Here is a 25,886-nt window from a genome sequence, read left to right as displayed (position 1 = left end):
CAAATCTGGCTAGACCAGAGCATGTACTCAGGTACAGAAAAGAGCTGGAAACACAGGGAATCCAGGACAGATAACCCCTCAGGAGCAATATTGAGAGTAGTGATGTCAGGAGGGGAAGGGGAAGGTGGGGGGAAGATCACAGTGATCTACACATAACCCCCTTCCAGGGAGATGGACAACAGAAAAGTGAGTGAAGGGAGACATCGGTCAATGTAAGACATGAAATAAAATAATTTATAAATTATCAAGGGTTCATGAGGGAGAGAAGGTGGGAGAGGGAGGGGGAAATGAGAAGCTGATACCAGGGGCTCAAGTAGAAAGAAAATGTTTTGAAAATGATGATGGCAACCAATGTACAAATGTGCTTGACACAATGGATGGATGGATTGTGATAAAAGTTGTAGGAGCCCCCAATAAAATTATTTTTTTTTAAAGTTTTGCTATCTAGCTGAGAGGCATTACTAAGTGGCAGAAGAAGGGCAAGCAAGATAGTAGGGAAGGAGGAAGGTAAAAGGAAACAGAGGAAAGATCTGGGAAGCAAAGCTATGGATAGAGGTATAAACATAGGTGTGCACTTATGTAAATATTAATTCATAAAAATAGAGGTATTGGCCTATGTACATATATTTATATGGCAATACATTGAGGAAATGGATGGACTTTGCACCTCCTGCCGAAGGCCTCCCTCAACACAAGAACACTTTGTTCTAACAACCTGGCATTCTGTGATGCTCACCATCCCAAAACTATAGCTAAAGTCAAAATGGGTGCAGAAGCCAAAATGGGTGCAGAAGCAAATGTGATGAAGAAAGCTGATGGTGTCCAGCTATCAAAAGATAGCTTGGGGTCTTAAAGGCTTGAAGTTTAACAAGGGGCCATCTAGCAGAAAAGCAACAAGACCACACGGAAGAACCACACCAGCCTGTGTAATCATGAGATGTCAATCAATGGGATCAGGTAACAGGCACAAGAAAACTTCCTCCAGAAACAAACCAAAAAAACCATTTTGTTGAGAACTAGGGTGCTCAGAGCCGAGACCCAACACCCATCTGTACACAATAGGACATCCCTTCACAGAAGGGTCACAAGGGATCAACCAGGGCACAGTATAGCACTGATGAAACACTCAATATTCCTCTGATTCTTTCAGGCTTCCTCACCCTCCACTATCATGACCCCATCTGTGCCTTTCAGTTCTGGCCAGACTGGAACATGTAAACTAGTACAGATAAGAGCTCACCAAGACACATGGAATCCAGTACAGATAAGAGCTGACCATCACGACACATGGAATCCAGGTCAGATAAACCCCTCAGGAACAGATATGGGAGTAGCAATCCCAGGAGGGTAGGGGGGAGGTGAAGGGAGGAGGGGAGGAAGGGGAAAACAGTCGCAATGATCGATGCATAAGATCCTCCCTCCCCTCAGATGGTGAACAACAGAAGCGTGGGTGAAGAGGGACAGCGGTTGGTAAGATATGAAAACAATAATAATTTATAATTTATCAAGGGTTCATGAGGGTGGGAGGATGGGGGAGGGGAGGGCAAAAGAGAGGCTCAAATAGAAAGTACATAAATGTTTAAAAAATGATGAAGTCAACATAATGTACAAATATGCTTGATACGATTGACGTATAGAATGTCTTAAGACTGTAAGAGCCCCCAATAAAATGATATTTTAATAGTTTTGCTTTTGTGAACCCAGGCATGTCGAGATGAGGTCTGGGCATACTGAAAAACCCAAAAACCAAATTAATTGCTATCAAGTCGATTCCTACTCATAGCGATCCTACAGGACAGGGGAGAACTTGTCCCGCTGGGTTTCTAGGACGGTAACTCTTCCTCCGCGGCTGCAAACGGTCAATGAATATTAACCAAGCTGCTCTTCGTGGCAGAATGTATACCTTTTGTTGGGCTAAATTATACCTCGCTGGCTCCGTTCCAATGACCGAAGCAAGAGTCCCAGCCTCTCTTTTCCAGCAGGACCCGCGGTGGGAACGGCCGGCGTTCCCGCGCAACATCGTCGCTCCACCAGGGGTCGCCAACGCAAGCCCCGCCCCCTCCCCGCCCTCTCCCCGCCCACCGCCGAGTTTCCTCCAATGGGAGCCCCTGGTCCCGCCTTCTACCAGCGCTCCTTTCCGGTATCCGGTCTGGGTCCGCTCGGCCCGGCACTGAGAAGCATGGAGGTCCCCGGTGGACGGCAGCCCAGCCCCGCGAGCTGCTCTTCGGCGCCTCCGGGCGGCCCCGGCGTGTCGGCATCCAAGGAGCTGCTGACGGCGGGGAGCGCGGGCCCCGGAGGTGATGGGCGCGGCGATGTGGGGCGGCCACGTGCGGCGGGGCTGCGCGTCTGTCTGCTCAGGCCTGGCCACCCTGGGAGGAGCCCCGCGGGCGCTGCAGGCGCGGATGTCCCGCCATCGCGCAGGTGTGGGGCACCCAGCACCGGTCCATTGCTTCTCGAAGCACGTGGCCGTCTCGCTTCTCGAACTGGTGGTTCTGTTTGCCAGGCGCTGCAAGGAAGGCGCCTTCCATGCCCGCTTAGCTCACTCGATCCCGAACTTAGGGTCACCTGACTGGGTTGAAGGATTTGGCTGGTCTGGGGCAGGTCTGTGAGTATTAGAGGTAATCATCTGCCCTCCACACCCACGTACACGGGACGAATCCTTGGTGCAGCTCTGTTGTAGACTATTCCACTGCCACCAAGTCGATTCCAACCCCAAACGCCCCTATAGGACCGAGTATAAACTGCTTCTTAGGCCAAGACTTCAGACAGTTCCCGAGCAGCAGCATCAGCGCTCCTTCTCTTGTAGACAGTGACTAGAAATCGACGTGGACTGCCAAGCATCATAGTACGGAATTAAAAAGCATGGGTTCGAATTCCAGCGCCGGGAGTAACTAGCTGTGGAACTTTGTTAGGTGCAGTGGAATCGGTCACAGCAGGCTCCATGCAAACCAGAACCATACACGGTTCTGCCCTGTGCCATCTTGACAATTGTTATGTTTGGACCCATTGTTGTAGCCACAGTGTCAACCCATCTTGTTGAGGGCCTTCCTCTTTTTTGCTGGCCCGCTACTTTACCACACATAATGTCCTTCTCCAGGGCCTGGACTCTCCTGCTCTATGGTTAGCTCTTGTCAAGTCATTTTTGCCGCACAGTAACCGGTCCTGGGCCATCTTCTCGATGTTTGGGCCCTCTCCTGCAGCCACTGTCAATGGTGAGAGGAGATAGCCCTGATTTTAAAGCTGCTCAGAAATGGTCACTACGAGTCGTTGACTGGACGGTAGGTCCCTCACAACAGCGGTTATAGAATTTTTGGAGAAACGAGAGAATGGATAAGGCCAGAGAATAGAGGTCCCAGAGCCAAATTCTTGGTAAATACTTGCTTCAAGAAAAGACCCTTGAGAACCCAGACTATCTGACGGAGTTACAGGGATTATGGCCAAAGCTTAGGTCCTGCTTACTCTTCTCTAGGAATTAATTTAATCCTCACAACGTTTGCAGTAATTATAAATGCATCTTGATTGGATGTTTGATCAATTTCAGACCAAAGATGTTGGTAGAATTCTTCAACTTCTTCACCAGCTTTAGTAGTTGGGGCAGAAATTTGAATAATAGTTGTACTGGATGGAGTATTGATTTAGAGTACTAAGAAGGATCGAGGACTCAGGTTCACCTGACCCATCCATGGTGTTTTCAGTCGCCTTGTGTTCATGTGAAAGTTGGACATTGACTAAGGAAGATGGAGATTGATGTGTCTGTATTGTGGCACTGGCGAGGAATATTGAAAACACCAGGGACTGCCAGAAGGGAATAAAAAGCTGGCTTGAAAGAAGTGAGGCCAAGGTGCTCCTTAGAGACAACGATGGCAAGACTTCGTCTCATGTACTTTGGACATGTTGTCAGGAGAGACCAATCCCTGGAGAAGGATGTCATACTTGGGAAAGTACAGAGGCAGCAAACAGGAGGCAAGCTCTCAACCAGAAGACTTCAGCGATGGGTTCAGCCACAGGAACAATAGTGAGGATGTCGCGTGACTGGGTAGTGTTTTGTTCGCTTGTGAATCTTGCTGCTATTCAACTCAATGGCGCCTAACAAAAAGACACAGTCCCCACAACCACCCTTGGAAGTAGGCTCTGCTATCTACATTTTACAGACAAGGTAGTCTAGTGGGTTACACATTGATCTGAGAACTGTAAGGTTGGAAGTTCAAACCCACCAGCTACTCCTCACAAGGAAGTTGAGACTTTCTGCTCCCCTATAAGATTTATAGCCTTGGAAACCCAAAGGGGCAGCTCTACCCCATCCTGTAGGATCACTATGGTGTTTTTTGAGTTTTTCATTGGCAAATAAACCGTTACCTAATTTAATAAGTAAGGTGTACCATACAGGTCAGTAACTCGCTGGAAAGCAGCAAAGCTGGAAATTGAATCTAAGTAATCCTGCTCCAGAATCTACCCGCGTCATTTCTGCCCAGCTGCTGGGCTGTCACTACCCGAGTGTTCAGCCGGTGTTTGAAAGCTTTGCTTGGAGGATGCAGGGTTTTGGTGGCACAGGGGGAAGCCATTGTGCAGGTGGTATAGTAGTTCCGCTTTGGACTGCTAACTGCAACGTCGGTGGTTTGAAACCACCAGCTTCTCTGGGAGAGAAAGATGAGGATCGCTAGTCTTTGAATCCCGCAGGGGCAATTCCATTGTGCCCTATAGGGCCGCCGTAACTCATTTGATGGCAGTGAGGTTTGTTTTGAGAAATAAGGGTGTGGAAAGCTTCAAGTTAAGAAACTTGACAAACCCTTTTCTAGGAGTTGTAATAGGCTAGAGAGTTGAGTGGAATTTCATAGTGAGAGGTGAAGCTGAACGGTGGGCAGGGAGGGGCTGCCTCCTCTAGGCTGGGTGTCCTCATTGAAAGAGAACTAACCAGGCTTAGGAATGTCTCAGGACTGGAGAAGCGAGTGTTCACAAGGGGTTAGGTCACTTGTCCCCTATGACCCAGTGCATCAAGCTTTCTGGCCTCATGAATGGTGGTTGCACTTCTTACTACTCCCTACATTCTTCATTGCAGACCCACATCTGTCTCCTGATAGAATTTGGATCCAAATAGATACATCTCAGTATGCATTTATGTCACTCAGCCTTGGGGCATAGCTATATGTCGGACAGGCTAATGATGACAAATTGTTGTCATGAAACATGGAGTATCTCTTTTTAAAAAATATTTTGGAGAACAAAAAAACCATATTGCGAATAAGGGGGGGAGTGCGGAGTGGAGACCCAAAGCCCATTTGTAGGCCACTGGACATTCCCTTGCAGAAGAGTCTTGGGGAGGAGAGAAGCCAGTCAGGGTGCAAAATAGCAACAATGAAACATACAACTTTCCTCTAGTTCCTAAATGCTTCCTCTCGTCCTGCCTGCACTATCATGATCCCAGTTCTACCTTACAAATCTAGCTAGACCAGAGGATGTACACTGGTACAGATAGGAACTGGAAATGCAGGGAATCCAGGGCAGATGATCCCTTCAGGACCAGTGGTGTGAGTGGCGATACTGGGAGAGTGGAGGAAGGGTGGGTAGAAAGGGGGAACTGATTACAGGGATCTACATATAACCTCCTCCCTGGAGGACGTACAACAGAAAAGTGGGTGAAGGGAGATGTTGGACATTGCAAGATATGACAACATAATTTATAAATTATCAAGGGTTCATGAGGGAGCGGGGAGGGAGGGGGAAAATGAGCTGATGCCAGGGGCTTATGTGGAGAGATGTTTTGAGAATGATGAGGGCAATGAATGTATAAATGTGCTTTACACAATGGATGTATGAATGGATTTTGTGATAAGAGTTGTATGAGCCCCTAATAAAATGGTTTAAAAAAAAAGATCTTGGGACGAAGAGCATTCAACACCTGAGGCTGGTCATGGGAGGGTGCGCGAAGGGCCCCTGTTTGCGTATGGCATTGTAAATGCTGCTGTGTGTGTTTTTCCAGGGATATGGGACAGGCTGCTCATCAACTCCAAGCCTAACTCCAGAAAGAACTCAAGTCTTCAGACTGTTCGGATAGAACGGAGTCCCTGTAAGTACTCCCTGGGTCCTGCTTTCTCGGAGGCTCGGTTCTGCCTGGTTGAGTGTGACTTGACGGAGGCACTTTATGTCATCATGAGCAAGTGACAGAGTCTAGTGGAGCAGGTCTACTTGGGCATACATTGTGTGAAGGGGTTCGTTTTCTCCTGAGGAAAACAAACAAGAAAAGAATTTGAAAATAATTATTGTTATGCCCTGCATGAAATATTTTTAGGTGACTGAATCCCAAATTTAATATGCATGTTCGGCAAAGCCACCCGGGTTTATTAAACTAGACACGACTCCTTAGAACACAACCTAGCATGCAGCCCTGGTGGCATGAAAGTTAAGCACTGGGTTACTCACCAAAAGGGTGGTGGTTCAAACTCAGTAGCTCCAAGACAGAACCCAACATACTGCTCTGATAGATTACAGCCTAGAACCTTCTCTGGGGACAGTTCTGTGCTGCCACATGGGGTCACTGTGAGTTGAAATTGACTTGCCATCCCCTAACAACCACAGGATGGTTCTCTTTATTAATGACCCTATAGTAATTGCTCTGTTGCACAGTCACAAATATATGTCACTCTTATCCCCCTTTTTAATCATTTTATTGGGGGCTCATATAACAATCACAATCCATATATCCATCCATGTGTCAAGCACATTTATACATTTGTTGCCATCATCATTCTTAAAACATTTGCTTTCTACTTGAGCCCCTCGTTTTCTCCCTCCCTCATGAACCCTTGATGATTTATAAATTATTTTTTCATGTCTTACACTGACCAGTGTCTCCCTTCACCCACTTTTCTGTTGGCCGTCCCTCAGGGAGGGGGTTACATATAGATCATTGTGATTAGTTACCCTTTTCTCCCACATTTCCCTTATCCTCTTGGTATCACTACTCTCATTGATCCTGATGGGTTTATCTGTCCCAGATTCCCTGTGTTTCCAGCTCTTATCTGTACAAGTGTACATGCTCTGGTCTAGCCAGATTTGTAAGGTAGAATTGGGGTCATAGTAGTAGGGAGGAGGAAGCATTAAACACCTAGAGGAAAGTTGTATTTTTCATCGGTGCTATACTGCACCCCGACTGGCTCATCTCCCATCAACCGTCTGTAAGGGGATGTCCAGTTGCTTACAGATGGACTTTGGGTCTTCACTTCACATTCCCCCTCATTTACAATGATTTGATTCTTTGTTCTTTGATGCCTAATACCTGATCCCTTCGACACCTCATGATCACACAGGCTGGTGTGCTTCTTCCATGTGGGCTTTGTTGCTTCTCAGCTAGATGGCTGCTTGACCCCAGATGCTATATCTTTTGATAGCCGGCCACCATCAGCTTTCTTCACCACATTTGCTTATGCGCACATTTGTCTTCAGCAATTATGTAGGGAAGGTGAGCATCATAGAATGCCAGTTTAATAGAACAAAGTGTTCTTGTTTTGAGGGAGTACTTGAGTAGAGGCTCAATGTCTATCTGAAACTTTAATTCTTAACATATAGATATGAGTACATAGTTCTATTTCTCTCATTGTGTATAAATATATTTACATATGTACATACCTATATTTAGACCTCTGTAAATGTCCTTTCCTTTTGCTTCCCTCTTGGTCCACTATCATGTTCAGCCTTCGTTTGGGTTTCAGTAATTCCTTGCCCTTGCTCAAGCCCTGCCAGGCCTCCTGACCTACACCCTCCTCGCCATGGATTTTCGACTTAGCCTTTCTATGGCCATTCATGTAATGCTCAGTATCTGAATAATTGTATCTTAGTGTTAAAGAGAGACAATAAAGATAAGAATCCACTGGAAAGGATGTAAATCACACACAAGGTGATTGCTTCTACAATCTAAGAAACCACAATGACTAGGAGAACTTAGTTGGTCTGTGATGAGAAGTCAGCTGGTTGTCCTGGATACAATTTCCTTTTCTCTGGACTACTTTTAAGAATTTTTTTCTCACCAACAAAACATACAACATTCCTCTAGTTCTTTAATACTTCATTTCCCTTACTATCATGACCCCAGTTCTACCTTACAAATCCGGCTAGACGAGCATGTACACAGCACACCCCAGGGGGACAGACAACAAGAAAATGGGTGAAGGGAGACAGTGGTTGGTGTAAGACATGAAAAAAATACAATGGTTACGATTAACAGTTGATGATATACTATACAAGAAATTATTAGTGAACCTGAAGACAAAGGAATACGAACTATCCAAAATGAAACATAAAAAGGCACCTCACCCCAAAAATGAAGTGAGCACTGAGCTGGGGGCAACTGGAAACACAAAATTAAGTCTCCTGTCAGGGTTCATGGAGTGGGAAGGGGTGTGAGCTGATACCAACGGCTCATTTAGAAAGAAAATACTTTGAAAATGATGGTAACAGATGTACAAATGGCACAAAATGATGGTAACATGTACATTGTGTTTGACAATGGATGGATGTACTGTACCTTGATTGATTGATTGATTTTTTTATATATAATAGTTTATTAGGGCTCATACCGCCACTCTTAACATAATCCATCAGTTTGGGATTTATAGGGGGTTTTGTTGTTTTTTCAAATTTGGAAAACTTTGGCTTAAGCACATTTTTTTCCTGACATTTTCCTCTCTTCTTGTGGTACGTTCGACCCCTTGATAGGGCTCTGTGTTCCGTTTTGGATCATTTAGTGTCTGCTTTTGGAGCCCTTGTGGTGTCGTGGTTACGTGCTGAGCAGCTAACTGAAAGGTCAGCTCAAAACCACGAGCCACTCCATGGCTGAAGGTATTCTAAGACGGATTATAGTCAGTCTTCACCAACACCATTGTTCAAAGGCATCAATCTGTCTGCCTTACTCATTGTCCACCTTTCACACGCATCCTTATGTTGCGGTCTACTCCATACAGAAGGCTGTAATCTGTGATCTTCATCGGTAAGTGCGTTCAGTCCTCCTCAAGTTCAGTAAACAGGGTTGCATTGCCTGCATGTGGCGGTCTGATAATGAGTCTTCCTCTAATCCTGGTGTTGCATTTATCACCCCAGATACACACGCATGGTTAGTCAGAGCGAACCACTCAGGGCTCCTTTGGTTACACATGACTGAAACCTTGCTCATGGTGATTGCAGGGAAAAGGGAAAGAAAGAAAAGAAATAATATCGGCTCATTTTATTGAGAAAACAAAAGTAGTGTTAAGTGTCACCAGGCTGGCCTCTGTCCTGGCTCTGCTTCCCTAGGCTGGCTTAGTCGGGTTTGTATAGCAAGGTGTCCAGCTATCCGTAGCTCCTGACTTAAATACTGCAGCTCTGGAAGCCACCACAAAGAAGGACTGTCTTTCCCAACAGTTGAGACACCTGTCCCAGGTGATCTCTTAGTGATCTGGCTGGATCACTGCCCCCAGGCATGGCACCGAACCACAATGTGGTAGCCAAGGTGGTTCGTAGTATGTCAGCCTTATATGGAGACAAGAGCGATTAAGCATCAGAGGAGCTTAAACAGAAAGTCAAGTTTTGTTATCAGAAGAAGAGAATAGACGTTGAGCAGGTAAAAACCACCACCACTTAATTAACTTACCTTAGACAAATAGTCAGCTGTGAAAAGCCCAAGGCCAGCGAGTCATTCCAATTCAAATAGCAACCTCTCAGGGCAGTGGAGCAATTTCTAAGGCTGCAATTTTTATGCCACACCTTTCTCCCCGCAGAGCATGGCTGGCAGTTCAAACCGCTGATCTGTCCGTTAGCCCAGCACTTAATTCCTGTGCCCCACCCTGTCATGGGACTCATTCGTCTTACCCTGAGCCTGGTGCTGTACTGTGAAGTCACAGGCCCTCCTTAGGCACTTAGTTCTCATGAAGAATGCCAGTCTTCTTGGCATGTAGATCCCTGGAATAGAGGGATTCAAATGAAGATAGCTAAGAAGTAATTTATTGTCAAATATATGTAGTCCTATTAGTAGCTTTTAATATTCAGAAGAACAATGGGGGTTTTTGAAAACAGAAGAGGCTGGAAATGTTGATTATTATTGGATCCAGAAGTGTTTTATAAGAATTTGTGGGTTTGAACATTGAAGGTTGGCCAACTGTTACCTTGCATGCGCCTGTCTGTCTCGCAGTGTTGGCCCAGGTGCAGTCCTTCCTCCCCCAGATGGCCCAGGCGAATGAGAAGCTAAGAAAGGAAATGGCAGCCGCCCCCCCTGGTCGGTTTGATATAGAAAATGTTGACGAGACTCTTGGAAAAATTATACAAATGGTAATTATACTTTGTTTTCTTTTTGTAAAGTAAAACTGCCAGTGTGCCTGCGACTTTCTTTGTAGATGTTCTTTTCCTCCTGTTCCCAGCATCCCGTGGGCATTCAGTCGTTTATGAGCAAGGCCTGGAGGTCCGGAAGCGTCCTGGGAGGGGTTCAGGATTTAATAGGATGGAGTCATGGAATGCTTTTTTTCAAGTTATATGTTATATTAGTTACCTGGAATCATTAATTTACTTATTGTGCTATATCCCCCCCCCCATCCAAAGTCAGAGAAGTAATAGTACTATTCATTGTGCAAAAATAAATGTGCTTGATGGAAAGATTGCTGATAACAAGAGGATTCCCAAGAAGTTGGTGGAAAATTGAGTTTTTCCATGAATGTTTGAGGGCTCTTCATATAAGGCATGTGTGAACATTGTCTCACTATGTACACCTGTCCTGTTTTTATACTGGAATTCCCCTTATAACACTTGTGTCAGGACACCGCGGACTATGTTATTGATAGTAATAATCAAACTCCTCAGCGGAGCTGGTCACCAACCTCAGAAGATGCCCCAAATCTCCCCTTCGTTCAGCCTCTGCTTCCACGCAGCCTGGCCCACTCCATCACGGCCTCCCCTGGGCAGCTGCGTGTGTTTCAGCAGCTCTCCTCCATCCAGGCAGCTCTTCACACGGGGAGCGGTGTGCATTGGGACCCTCGGGCTTTCCCATCACACACCGCATCATGGTCTCCCTCCTGTTCAGTCCCCTCACGGAGAGCATGCCCATCCCAGTCTCCTTGTTCCAGACTCTTCCCTATGTTTAGCTCCCTTTTTACCACACGCTATTTTCCAGATTTCAATGTTTTTGAGACCCCTGAGCATTGGTCACCTCAGCAAGCGTGTGCTGATGAACCCTGTCAATTCATCCCGCTTGAATACTCTGTATTGTCATGGCCCGACACAGTGTTTCTACGTGCATTTGTTCATTGTCTTCACCGCTAAGAGGGGAGAGAGGGGCCAGACAGGCATCACCCCATGTTCTGTGGATGAGGCGGTCCCCATTGTCTCTCCTCGCCTGCTCCTCGGCTCGGCAGTTATAGTGCAAAAGGAGCCGTAGACATGAATGGAGACACGTGGTTCCTAAGCCTCATTTATGGACACTGGAATTTGCCATTGTTATTGTAAATCAGCCTCTAACATCCATGGGCGTCGTGGGAGCAATTGTACGGTTATAATATAGAGCGATCAAAGCACAGTCACAGAATAGGAGAGGTAGGAGAGAAGGTAAAATCAAGGAGTCAGACTCGTTTACAGTCGCATGCGCACCCCTGGGACGGCCATGAGCTCAGCAGCCAGGCCCTCGCAGAGTGGGAGGAGCAGAGAGCATGTTTCTCTTTATTTCTGATCAAGGCTTATATGTACTTAGGGATGTAATCACAGGTAACCACACACACAGGAAGGGGCTGTATTATAGGCATATGCGTCACAGGAAGGGGCTGAGCTAGGGGTGTGCATGTAATAGAAGGGGAGGGAGTAGTACACATGTTATAAGATAGGCAGACCCTGGACTCAGGCTGACCTTGGTCACCCTTGAGTGGGCTTGACCTTGTCCTTGGGCTCACCTTCAAGGAAACAATCCACTACCCTTATCAGAAGGGAGTGGGCCCCAGTTAGGGCAGGACAGACTATACAGTCTGATTGCTTTAGATCAGTGGTTCTTAAGCTTCTTAATGCTGCGACCCTTTCCTGCAGTGCCTCATGTTGTGGTGACCCCCAACCATAGAATTATTTTCATTGCTACTTCATAATTTTGCTAGTTATGAATTGGGCGACCCCTGTGAGAGGGTCGTTGGACCCCCAAGGGGGTCTTGACCCAGAGGTTGAGAACTGCTGCTCTAGATGCATGACAACCCCCAGGAAGAATAACCTCTAAGCTGCTTGCAGTGACCTCCGAGTATGCGGTCATTTACCATGTGTAGCAAGCAGCATATGTTTGGGGGCGACAACCTGGGGAGAAATCTTTCTGGATCCTACATGCCATATGATTTCACGTTGCCCAAGCAGTAGGGTTCTGGTTTTTTTCAGCCATCGAACACCAGTAAGAGCCTTCTAAACTCATGAGCTGACCGCTAGGAACAGGCAGCGGCAGGCTTGGCCAACCTCACAGGCTTTGCTGTGGTGTGTTGTTTTCTCCTGTTGAGCCTCGTCTAGTACCTACTCGGGTGCCTGCCTTTGCAAGACTGTTCCTCACTAAACAACTGTTCCAAGTGTGCTCCGTCTATACAGAACTAGGCTCTAGGGGACCTTCTACCTCTTGTAAATTCAAAACAAAACTCGTCACCAATCTTGTCCGTTCTGACTCCTGGTGAGTGGCTCTGGGAGACGGTAGCACTGTGCCCAGGGCCTTACAAGACCATCACTCTTCACAGGAACAGACAGCCTCAAGCTTCTCCCAAGAGGCAGCTGGTGGGTTTGAACAGCTGGGGCCTCATGGCTAGCAGCCCCATGTATGACCCACTACACACCAGGGCTCCTGTCATAAGTAAAAGAGGGCCTCACGCGTTTTGTGGAAACATTGCATTGTCTTTTAATTCCCCCTTCCCCTTATGAATCATGATTGTGGACCATGGCATCTAAAAGCATAAGACTATGGTTATATTTGACATAAACTCAAAAACCAAACTCAGTGATTGAGTGGATGCCAACTCTTAGCGACAGGGTAGAACTGCTTCTATGAGTTTCAGAGACTCCGTGGGGACAGAAACCTCGTCTTTCTCTAAGGGGAGCAGCTAGTGGTTTTGAACTGCTGACCTTGCAGTTAACAGCTCAGTTCATAACAAATAGCACTTCTTGCCCCTGAGCCTTAGTATTTGTGATGAATCAATCGCCCATTGTTCCCAACCAAAGCCCCAAACCCACCACTGTAGAGTCAGCTCTTAGAGAGCCCACGGGCAGAGTCGAACCCCGAGTCCTTACACGAGCAGACAGCCCGCCTCTCTCCCTGAAGGGCCGGTGGGTTTGAACCACCACCCTCGCAGTGAGCAGCTGGGTGCTTAACCCGTGCACCACCAGTGCTGCTTCCTGGTTTCTGCGGTTTTATGATAATTCCTCCAGGAGCTGCCCCGCGATGATGTTTCCGGCGTTTGTATGTTTTTGTTTGTCCCTGCAGGATGTGGCCTTATTTGAGACGAGTCCCTCCGACGCCCAAGGAGAGCAGAGCTCGGAAGAAGAGAGCGCACAGGAAGGCGCAGCCAGCAGCTCGGATTCCGAGGACGGCGACAGCGACGGCGAGGTCACCGAGGAGAACCTGAAGCTCCCGCATTCGGCAGGTGGCCAGGGCAAGATCGAAGTTTTGGACGGCCCCTCGAGTAAGAAGAAGAGGGAGTGACAGGAGGAGTCTGACACGAAAACAGGAGGGAGGTGCGGCGAGCTGGCGTGCATGAGCTGGGCAGAGCTAGACCTCTGAGCGGAGGCGGTTTGGGACCGACCACGGCAATAAACCAGGTCACGCCGTTTTTGACGGTTCGCTTCCCGGGGCCTTTAGAAGTCGGGTGTCTGCCACATTGCAGTCTGTCCATTGGGCCATAGCCTGGTGAGGAGGTGTGGAATCCATGCGATGCAAAGTTAGCGCATCATTACAAAAGCAGCGCCAGGGGCTTTGACCTCCAGTTTGTGTCTTCGACAAGAATAAAACGAGATGCGCTTGAGCGACGGGTGAGCCTGCCCTTTGATCTCCTGCTCCAGAGACTGAGGTCAGACAACGCTGAGCTTCCCGCCTGGGGATGCTTGAATTTGTTGCCATCTGCATAGACGCGGACTTCTGAAATACCTGTTTCCTTTTAGAAATATAAAGTCACCTTTTTTGTTGCTTGGTTCTTAAAATGATTGCACTGGATAACACAGCCTCACGTTCTGTCGGTCACAATTGAGTGATGTCCGTGACAGGTCTGATGCAGGAGACTTTTACAAGAAAGGCGATTTTTACATCCACTTTAGCTACCCCGACGACGTTTGCTTGTTTTCATTTTAAAATGCTCTGTGACTGAATGAACATATGGCGATTTTTTTTTTTAGTTAGAAGCATTAAGTGTTGGATTTCTGTGGGGTTTTATTTTCGTTTTTCACAGAGAAAGACTTTCTGTCTCAGTTATCAAAACCCTTCGACCTACCAAGTAAAAAATGGAATCATCACAAGGAAAATAATTCAGCCTCGCTGCTATGGAATCGATTCTGACTCGTGGCAGACCCTACAGGACAGAGCAGACCTGCCCCTGTGGGTTCCCAGGGCTAAACCATGTGGAGGTAGAAAGCCTCATCTTTCCACAAAGGAGATGCTGTTGGGATTTGAAGCTCATGAAGTAGTGAACCCACTGCACCACCAGGACTACTATAAAAACTCTCAAAACTCCTCCCTCTCGAGTTAATGGCTAGCTCACAGTGACCTTCCAGGATAGACTAGAACTGTGCACGTGGGTGTCTGAGGCGGCAACTCGTAATGGGAGTAGAAAGCCTTGTCTTTGTCCCACAGGTCAGCTGGTGGTTTCAAACTGCTGACCTTGCAGTTAGCAGCCCAGCACATCACCACTACGCTCCTATAGCTCCTGCACAAGGAAAGTAGGAGCGAACAGACAGACAATGAGGATTTTTCCCTCATTCGGAAGTCAAGGTAATCCCAGGCTGGAGTTTTTAACTCAGGAAATAAATCTTAGGAATTTAGAGACTGCCTGTCTTTGAAGCTGAATCCACTTGATTACTTGATCTTTTGGGGTTCTCTGTGAATCCTAGTCTTTCTTTCCAACCCACCCCTACCCCAAGGTGCCTCAAGGTCCTTTCTGGTCTTTTTCATCAGAAATCAGAACTGAACACGCTATTCTAGTTTCCCAGACTGTGCCTTAACTTTGTCCAGACCAGATTTCTGCTTTGGATTTGTTGTTGTTGTTGTTAAAATCCCATGCTTTCAGCAATAGAAGGCATTTCGAATGAAATGGGGGGAATTTTTTTTCCTTTTTTTTGTTTTGTTTTGATTGAGATAATAGGGATTTTGATAGGATGCGTGAAACATAGATGTCCTGAGAGGAGATCTATCGCTGGCACTTGGGTGGAATGGACGAAAACTTTCTTCAGCTCCATAAAGTTCTGTGGGCCCCATCAGAGAGATGGTAAGATACACTGAAAGTGGGACAGTCCCACTGAACCCCAGAGGAGGATGATGTAGGTAGACGCCGCGTGTCCTCTGAATCACAAAAAGGTGAAGATGATTGAGTTGGAAATGAGCTCTCTCGGCTGGCAAACTTCTGTACTTGTCATGTGGAACGGCACGGTGCGGCTGCGGTTCGCCTGTGTCGGTGCTCTCCCGGTGGATATTGTGCTTCGCTGTGAGACGTTTGCCTTGCTGTTTTGCTTGCTGTGCGGCACTTAGCAAGGCCCCAACCATAATAGCGAATGCATGGCTGAGCCGTAGCACATTGGAAGCTAGGGGAACAGTTCAGTCAGGGATATGAAGGTAACTTCCCTAGGATTACTGAACTGTCCATGTAGAAATAGGCTGAGAATCCATGAAAGCAAAGAGTCAATGTAGAAACAGATGATTCGCATGTAAAACTTTTAAATTTCTGTGGTGGCTAGCTCGTTTAATTCTGTTACCTAGACTTCACATGTAGATTAGGGAGTCAACTAAATCCAGGGCTTCTTTAAACATGCTTGTGACACAGACCCATAACGCGAAACATAAAAATTTAATACAGGGAAAGGATAGCATTTCAAGTGAATACGTTAAAATGGATGAATTATTCAACGTACAGTGTCAGAGCTGACTATTTCCCACAAAGTGAGTTTCTAACCTCGCCTCATGTGCAGAGATAAATCATGGATTCAAGATTTCCAGGTAATTGTTACATTTGAATTATAGTGTTAGCAATGAATATGCAAAGTGCTGTGGACTATCGGAAGATTAAACGAACATGTCTTGGAAGAACAGCCAGAGTCATCTTCAGAAGCGAGGGTGGTTAGACTTTATCTGCTGTACTTTGGGCCTGTCGTCAGGAACGTAGAGGGTCAGAGAAGGAGGAGGGCCCACGAGGAGAGGAATGGACAGTGGCTATAACAATGGGCTCGAACAATTGTGAGGGTGGTGCAGGACGGAGCAGTGTTTTGTTCTGCTGTGCAAAAAGTCACTGACTCGATGGCTCCTAACAAAAACCACGGGAGTAAAGACTCAGTCACGGAGTTAGACAAGGTTATTTTAAATGCATAACATCAAAGCCTGAAGTCACAAAGGAACAGTAGAAAATCTGTTTACATGAATATTAAAAATACAGTGGGTGGCCAAGAAACTTAAAATGTAAGGAATGAGCTGGGAAAGTATCTCCCGCAATATGTGAAAAAGTGAAACTAATTGATGAAGACCTTTAGTAGAAACTTACATACTGATTGGATTGTGCATTAGGCTGCTAACTGCAAGGTCAGCAGTTCAAAGCCACTAGGAACTCTGGCAGGTAAAGTTGAGGCTGGTTGGTTCCATAAAGAATTACAGCCTCGGAAACCCACAGGGGCAGTTCTACCCTGTCAGGGTTCCTGTGAGTCAGAATCAACTCAGTGGCAGTTTGATACACACTAGAGGGACCACAGAACATGGGAAACTACAGAATGGGGCGGGGGGAATACAGTTTATCAAAGAAATGCAAATATAGCCAGACTCCTTAACCTACCAATCTGGCAGCTAGAGCTCACCAGTGCTGAGTGCTTTTCTATTTCTGCCTCCGACTTCAATAATTCTTACAGCACATACATGTGCAGAAACTTTACACACAACATTTACCATTGGTGTGCTTTCGAAGGTGTGTGTTATACCTTAATATTTTAAAATCTTAATTTTTAAAAGCGGTTTACCTTACAAAACTAAATCACCACTTTGCATAGGCCAACCTGTCCGTCTTTTATGGGATACTTAGGAGTCAGATGATGGTAGCTACTTGGAAAAACATTCCATTTTGGGCGAGATTGATAAACTGCTCTTCAGACATTGGAGTCCCATCTTTCTATGCCTTTATGACCATGTTTCATGTCAGTATATCAGATGTGAGGGCTGAACCCAAAACTTCATTCAGAAAACTTCCCAAAGACGGAAGCCTTTTCATTGTGCATCCATATGGCACTTGCTAGGTAGTTTGCCTCCTTGTGCCTGTATCCACTGCGGTGCTAGGAAAGGCAAGAAGAGGGGGCATCTTCACTCATTGGTTCTTTCCCACTGTGCCCTGCAAAGTGCCTCTGACCCAGTTGGAACATAAACTCTTTATTAAACTGACCATGTTTCCATTTCTCTCCTGGTAGCCTTTCCCTAGTGGCTTAATATTGCCTCCTTGTGTTCACGCTTGCTGACAATGGGCTTAAGATGGGTGTGCAGCTCAGACCTTCCATAAGGAACCCGTTTAAGGAACATAAGGAACGCCTTTTTAGATCTTTGGGAAGTAAAGCATTTCTTGTTCCTAAACAGCACATGAGATGGATGGTTTCTTCTTTGGGGAGACAGGACTGGGGACCCTAGCTGGCTAGCCTATCCTGGCTGGATAGGACTCTTGCTGCCACCATACCAACCCTGTCAACCCTGTCGACTGTACTGCCGCAGGGCTTATTTCATGATGCAATATCGTTTTGTGAAAAGACTAGAACGTTGGGAGGTACTCTGTGTCCATTTGACAGATGAGCCAAGTGGCACAGAGAGAGCCATTTCCTAAGGTCTCCCCATGAGCGGTGGAGCCATGAGTTCAGCTCCATCAGCCACACCGGCCATCTTTGGCTTCCTGGTCTATGTCTCAAGGCCAGACTCTGGGGCTGCCTGCTCCTGGCTTCCAGCCCAGCCATTTATCTCAGTTTCTCCTTCTGCAAAATGGAGACAATAGCATTTCCCTCGTTTTGTGAGGAATGAATGAGTTAGTCAACATTAAATGCTTAGGCCAGGACTCGCCGGATGTGAGGTGTTACACTGTAGGTGATATGCCTGAGTGGCAAATATTCAGTGGAACTTGATGAGATTCTACACTGGTCTGTCCTCTGACACAGGAATTCCACTTCTGGGAATTCAGTATGACTGTCTGCAAATTTGTGTATAGGATTTAGTGCCACATTAAAAATAGCAAAAATGCAAATTAAATAGCAACGGAAATGTGTTGAATAAAGTCATGAAAATATGAAGTATTGACAAAGATGATCATGATATGTTAACTGAAAACTAACAGCTATGTATGACGTTTACTAATTCGGGGGGTGGGCAAAACCCCCAATAGATATATTAATAGAAAAAGTCTGGAACAGTCTTATGCAACTTGTAGTTATTTCTTTCTAGAAAGATAATGGCTCACCTGTTGCAACTTCTCATAGTTCTTCTTACCTAAAAGGGTCCTTAGTACCTTTGAGTTCCTCGAGGCTGGCCCAGGACTGGCAGGTGACATTCTGTTAGGTCACCATGGAGTTGGAACTGACTTGCTAACAACCACCTTCTCTTTGGAAAGGTGATCTCACAGTGTCCCTTACTACTTGAGCAGTCTCTTCGCTTGACTAAGAGTGAAGGGGTGACGTCTAGCCTGTCAGGGTCATAGCCTGATGCTTCCTTGTGGGCGTGACCTTAGGAGGATTCTGGGAACTTCCTCCCTGGAGGCAGAACACACACACTGCTTCACATTCCTGCTGACAAGACACATGCTGATGGCAGCCAGAGCGCTCGAGATGGTTTCATAGACTTTCCACCCACTGGCCTATGATCGGCACGCATTCAGCATCATTGCGCATAGCTACGTGAGCCTGAACAGGAGTCTATGGACTAGTATTGGACTTATGGGCCAATATTGGATTTGTGGACTTGAGCTGGACTGGGCTGGGATGTTTTCTTAATATACAATTACTCTTCGATCTAAAGCTCTGTCTTACACACATATGAGTATCTCAAAATTTGTTTCTCTGGTCAACCTGGACTAACACACTGACTTTACAGAACCAGAAAAATATATATACCTCTGAGAATTCCAATAGCTTTCCTAATCCATATATTAAGTCCATTTTCTTGGACAATTTAGACCAATGGTACATCCCTTAAAACAAATGTTTTTATCCTGTCATGCATTCAAATAAAAAGGATGAGAAAAATATGTGGTTGAGTCTTGCCTTCACATTTTATGTATGTTTTACATAATTAGGTTGTGTTTTAAGAATTAAAAATTTTATTGGAGTATTATTTGTAATATGATGATTATGAAAATCTCTTTAATAATTCAGTAGATCTTAATTTCTGACAATATTTTTCTTCTAGCCAGGTTTCCAAAACTCTACAGTTACTCTTTTAGCTCTCTTTTTCAAAAGAAGTTTTATTGGCCTATAATTCACATACAATTTAATTATTCAGTCATATTAAGAGTTGTATCATCATCACCACAATCAATTTCAGGTAGTTTTTTCTTGTACTTCTCCCTAAACCTCCTCTGCCATTCCCCTGGCTAATTATTCCAGTTACTATCTATAGATTTACCTTTCTGGATTTCATCAGACAAAACACAGGAAACAAATAAAACCAACAGCAATTATTAGACAAAACAGATTAAAAACCTCAATCAAAAAGAGTAGAAAATACTAAAAACAGTTTTAAAATGGAACAAAAGGGAGAGCAGATGATGTTATTACATTTTAACTGAACTGCATCTGCCACTGTCAACTCTAGTGGTCTTTGATAGCAAGATTATTCACCTAGGACCGTGGTCAGAGGGGATTCACCTGAGGCTTAATCCATGTGGGACCTTGCCAGCGGATTTTGGTCTTCCACTATCCATAGCTCTTTGCAAGTTTGGTGTTCATAATTTATGCTCTGATACTGTTCGCTTCTCAAGATTTAGACTATTATTTACAGTCCGTGGTTCACACTGGCTGGTGTGCTCTGTGGACTTATTTGACAACTCACTTAGATGGCTGCTGGTTTGAAAACAAGCCTTTAAACTACTAGATTAGTGGTTCTCAACCTTCCTAATGCCATGACCCTTTAATACAGTAACCCCCAACCATAAAATTATTTTCATTGCTACCTGATAACTGTAAATTTGCTACTGTTACGACTTGGGTGAAATCTGTGAAAGGGTCATCCAACCCCCCAAAGGGGTCACGACCCACAAGTTGAGAACCGCCCTAGATGCTATTCTCTGATAGCCAGGCACCATCTGGTTTCTTCACCACTTGAGTCTTGAGTGGGGCTGTGTCTTAAGAACTAATAGTGCTTAGATTGGGGCTAACACCATTCATTCATGAATCTACCGTTTACATACTTCTCTGGTTCACGTTAGAGATGTCATCGATTTATGATAGAAAACACTGAATCATCCCCCCGGGGCATAAGGTAGTTCTAATTGATTATGTCATTAATTTGATCAATGGTATAGAATTTAAAACACTGTTGATGAGTTGTTGACTTGTACAGATGAAGCTTTTAGTAGATGGACACTACACAGACAATGGGGGTTGGTGATAAGATAAAACTTTCAAGAACACTAACCAAGGGAAAACCATGCCATAAGAAAGCAGTCAATACATGGTAGTCCCAGGCCACCATTTACCTTCAAATCGAGAGAGGAACCAAAGTCCAGCGACGTCCAATTCCATAATCTTAGGATAGTCATCTGCTTCTCACACTAGGGCATTTCAGCCTTAGATCCAAGGGAGTTAGGTTAGTTCCTTAAATCTGCTACAGGTGAATGTGAGGTACAGCCTCGTTCACGTGATTGAATCCTCCTGGTGTGGCCTATGAAGGCTGTACACCTGGAAAGGACAGCGCCTACGTCCCAGTCTAGCCCATGGCCTGGGTCCCCAGGGGCTGGATGGGTATCCTTCACGCCACACTGCCATCAAGCCCAGGCCATCTCACAGGACCCTGTGGTGCAGCATAGGACCACCGCTCCCGCGGGTTGCAATCCTCCCGGGATCACAGCTGCAACCCACAGTGGTTGGTGGACTTACCCCCCAAACATGCTTCCTTTTCTCGGCTTGGGCAGCTCCCACAGAAGCTCTTGTCCATGATACCCGTTATCTCCAAAGGTAGCTTTTTAACTAGTTTGTTTTTTTTTAAACCAACTTAAATTTCACGTTTGACAGATCGACGGTGTGTGCTTGCAGCGCAGGGACTGCTTTCAAGCCGGTTGCTATCCAGTCAGTTCTGACTCCTGGCGACTCCGTGTGCTTCAGGAAGAACCGCGCTCCACAAGGATTCACAACTGCGCCCTTCTGGACGCAGAGTGCCAGGTCTTTCAAGGCACGCCTGGGTGGATTTGAACCACCAACCTTTTGGTGACTGGGTCAAAGCTTGGCCATTGGTGCTACCCACAGACTCAGAGGAACTGCTTTCGGTATTGGGAATAAAAATTAACCCGGCTGTGTTAGAACCATCAGCTTCCTCGTTTACATACTCATTCTGCCTCTTCCTAGCTGTACGACTTGGGGGCAGATTACTTCATCTCTTATTTGAAAACCAAGTTTTTAGTGAGTTACTTCTATCTAGCAGCCGGATACTTCCCACTATATTCGGTCTGGGAGATAGAGCATTTTACAAAACGGGGTTGAACATGGACATGCCAGGTCAGCCTCCCTGCTGAGTATTTGCCTTCCCATCCCTGATACAGGAGCTCTGGTGGTGTCGAGGTTACACAGTAGGCTGCTAACTGCATGGTCAGCAGTTTGAAACCACCAGCCAAGTTAGAACTGGGTCATGGTAGTGGGGGAGGGAGGGATATTCAGGAACTGGAAGAATGATGTGTGATTCATTGGTGCACCTTAATTGAATCATCTCTTCCTTATAGATCTGGCTACACTGGAGAACACACATTGGTATAGATAAGAGATCTCGACACAAGGAATTCAGGAAAGATAAACCCCGCAGGAACAGCACGTGGGAGTGGCAATATGAGGGGAGGGGGAGAAAGGGGGAACCCATCACAAGATTCAATATATAGCCCCCACCCCTGAGCTGGACGGATAACAAATGTGGGTGGATAATGGACAGTGTAAGATACAAAATAACAATAACAGTATATAACTGATCAAGGATACACTAGGGTAGGAAGGTGCGGGGAGAGAAAAGAGCTGATACCAAGGGCTCAAGTAGAAAATGTTTTGGACATGTGGATGGCAACATATGTACAAATATGCTCGATACAACAGATGTATGGAATGTTCTAAGCCGTAAGAGCCCCCAATCAAATTATTTTTAAAGAAAATTTAAAAATAATAAATAAGTTGCTGAATGAAAAAAAAAAACCATCAGCCACTCCTTGGGCGAAAGATGGGACTTGGGACTGTCGTAAAGAGTTAGTCTCAGAACCTCACGGGCAATTCTCTGACCTATAGGGTCGCTATGTCTCAACATCAACTCAAAGGCAGTGAGTTTGAGGTTTGTATCTCAGATACACAGAACCCAAGTCTATAGTCTCACAAGATCCCCAGGTCATTCTTAATGTATACATTTATCGTGGTCTCCTGGGATCTTCTTCGGATGATTCAGCCTTTCTGGGTGGACAGGGAATGAAACTGTTGGAAGGAAGCCAGGCTTGATCCAAACCAGCACCTGCTCAGCAAGCTGACATTCTAGGGGGCAAGAACGGTGATAAATCCACGGCGGTCTCAGGGGCGTAAGTGCCGTCAAGAGCAGTTCAAGAGAGAAGATAAAGGGTGACGGGGCAAATGTGGGACCCGGGAAAGGACGGTCCGTGCATGAGACTTGGAGGAGACGGTGTTTGGTGAGACGGGAAGGGAGGGAGGTGGGCTGCGGGGAGCTGCATGTGGAGAGAGGGATAGGAAGAGGCGCTGGCTGGGGCACCTGTCTTGGCTCCATTTGCACCCATCTCTTCCCACCTCCACGTTCAGTGAAGCCAGAGGGTACCGTGAACAGACCTTGGTGAGAATACTTACACCCAGAAATCAGAAAAGCCAGATATCAGGGCTCTCCCCCCACAATGAGTTGGTTGTTAAAACATTTGCTCACACCACTGAATAGAAGGTGGTTGGTATGTTTGCTGAAGGTCAAGGCAGCCAGGATGGCCAGAACCAAGAAGGAGCACTGTAGGAGGTCAGGTCAGAGGTAGCTGGGAGAAAGGCCACACAGGGGCCTGAAATCCGTGGTAATGACCTGGGCTTTTATCTGAGTGAGTTCAGGGCTGTCTGAGCGGGTTCTGAGCAGAGTAACAGCACTGTCACAGGGAGGAAATTCAAGAAGACCGGTCTCAGGTTTCATCCACCATCTCAGGTGAAATCAGTGGAGGAAGTAAGACGAGTGAGTCCATGTCTTCACTTTCAGGCTTGCGTTGCTGTGAAGGTTAGCCAAACCAACCTTTTTGAAGCGCTTTGTTCCTGGCACATAGCGGGTGCTGAATAAGTCACCGGGTTTTCTTCGTCCGAGAAAAGCTAAAAGGTTTCTCCCAAACAGTCTAAAGGAGCCACACGTGCAAGACATCAAGACAAGACAGAGAGCGGAGCAGAGATGTAACAAGCAAGGTACGCTTCAGTCGCAAAGCAGGTCACCTCATGACCCAAGGAAGCTGCCATCTAGGGCTAAGGCATTATATTGTACAGGGATCAGGCGGTGTGACCCCATTAGTTCACCTCAGTCCCGATCCTGCTTTCCCCTTGGCCCTTACTTTTGAATCTTTATTGGTCCTTGTCCCACTGCAATGATTGGTCTCCTACTCCATAGCTTTTCCACCTCATCCAATGAGACGGTTTGGGGAGGAGCCATCCAGACCTCACTTGAGCAGACCTTGACCATGACCGGGGTGCTCAGTAAAGGACAGTTATTGCTATTACTGACAGACTGCCACCTTCAGGGTGAGGAGAGAGTGCTGGACAAGGGGCTTCAAAAAGTGTGTGGGGAAAGACTGTTATCTGTTCATTCCATTTTCTGTGAACTTTCTGAAGGGGCCCAGTACTGGGGCTCAAGTTCTAAAGCCCTTGGTTGTGGAAGGGTGCAGTCCACAGTCGCAGCCCGAGCTCCGATTTGTGTCTCAATGTAAGTTCAGACACTATTTGCGTGGTTTGTGTTGCTTTTCCCTGTGTTCGCCGTGAAACCCTCAGTGTGGCTAGACTTAGACAAGATCTTCTCAAGCTCAAATAAAACAGAAAAGAAGAAAAACTCACTGTCCCTCGAGTCAATTTCAAAACCTAACAACCCTAGAAGGCAGAGCCGAACTTCCCCTGTGGGTTTCCAAGACTGTAATTCTTTCCAGGACTAGAAAGCCTTGTCTGTCTCCCAAGGATGGGGCTTGCAGTTCCAAACTGCTGACTTTGAGGCTAGCAGCCGCCACACAACCTCCTATGGCACCTGGGTTCCTTCTCGGCAAGCCCCGGGAGGGGCAGTTCACCTCAGGAAGACTGTGGTTGAACATAGATTACTAGTCTCAGGCAACCCAAGGAGGGGCACTTTGCCCTCTGGCTTACACAAATAAGTAGTCTGTCCTTAGTGGTTTACTGAAAATAGCCACTAGTGACCTCAGTTAAGAGTTGGAGTCCTGGCCCACATGGAAGAAGCATACCAGCCTGTGTGATCACAAGGTGCCGAAGGGATCAGGTATCAGGCACCAAAGAACAGAAAATCATATCATTGTATGCTCACCTTCCCAATATGATCGCAGAAGACAAACGGGTACATAAGCAAATGTGGTGAAGAAAGCTGATGGTGCCCGGCTATCAAAAGATATAGCATCTGGGGTCTTAAAGGCTTGAAAGTAAACTAGTGACCATCTAGCTCAGGAGCAACAAAGCCCACATGGAAGAAGCACACCAGCTTGTGGGATCATGAGGTGTTGAAGGGATCAGGTATCAGGCATGAAAGAATAAAAAATCAAATCATAAATGAGGGGGAGTGCAGATTGGGGACCTTAGACCCATCTGTAGGCAACTGGACATCACCTTATAGAAGGGTCGTGGGGAAGAGATGAGCCAATCAGGATGCAGTGTAACAACGATGAAACATACAACTTTCCTCTAGTTCCAAAATGCTTCCCAAACCCCCCCCCCTCCACTTTCATGATCCCAATTCTACCTTACAAATCTGGCTAGACCAGATAGGAAATGGAAAAACAGGGAATCCAGGACAGATGACTCCTTCAGGACCAGTGGAGAGAGTGGCAATACCTGGAGGGTGGAGGGAAGGTGGGGTAGAAAGGGAGAACTGATTACAAGGATCTACATATAACCCCCTCCCTGTGGGGGACAGACAACAGAAAAGTGGGGGAAGAGAGACATCAGATAGTGTAAGACATGACAAAATAATAATTTATAAGTTATCAAGGGTTCAGGAGGGAGGGGAAAATGAGCTGATACCAAGGGCTCAAGTAGAAACCAAATGTTTTGAAAATGATGATGGCAACAAATGTACAAATGTGCTTGACACAATGGATGGATGGATGGATTGTGATAAGAGGTGTACGAGCCCCCAATAAAATGATTTTTTTTTAACTTGGAGTCCTGGTGACTATCACTCTGGCCTGTTTGATCCTGAGTCATCCCCTGACCAGCATGTGGGAACCATAGCCTGCTCTGATCTACAGTGATGTCGGCATCTCAATCGTGGTCCTTGCCCCACTGCTGGAGGT

General features: G+C 46.2%; 1 protein-coding gene across 1 annotated transcript; it reads left to right on the top strand.

Moving 5' to 3' along the window:
- The first annotated feature begins 2,139 nt into the window (after positions 1-2,139).
- NOPCHAP1 (NOP protein chaperone 1) lies at positions 2,140-19,401 on the top strand. Its single transcript, XM_075551054.1, has 4 exons — positions 2,140-2,297; positions 5,978-6,064; positions 10,157-10,293; positions 13,445-19,401. The coding sequence occupies exons 1-4, from the start codon at positions 2,180-2,182 to the stop codon at positions 13,661-13,663; spliced, it is 561 nt and encodes a 186-aa protein (XP_075407169.1). The 5' UTR covers positions 2,140-2,179; the 3' UTR covers positions 13,664-19,401.
- The last annotated feature ends 6,485 nt before the right edge of the window (positions 19,402-25,886 follow it).

This window comes from Tenrec ecaudatus, chromosome 6, assembly GCF_050624435.1.
Source record: "Tenrec ecaudatus isolate mTenEca1 chromosome 6, mTenEca1.hap1, whole genome shotgun sequence".
NCBI lineage: Eukaryota > Metazoa > Chordata > Mammalia > Afrosoricida > Tenrecidae > Tenrec > Tenrec ecaudatus.
This window is presented reverse-complemented; position numbering and strand designations above follow the sequence as displayed.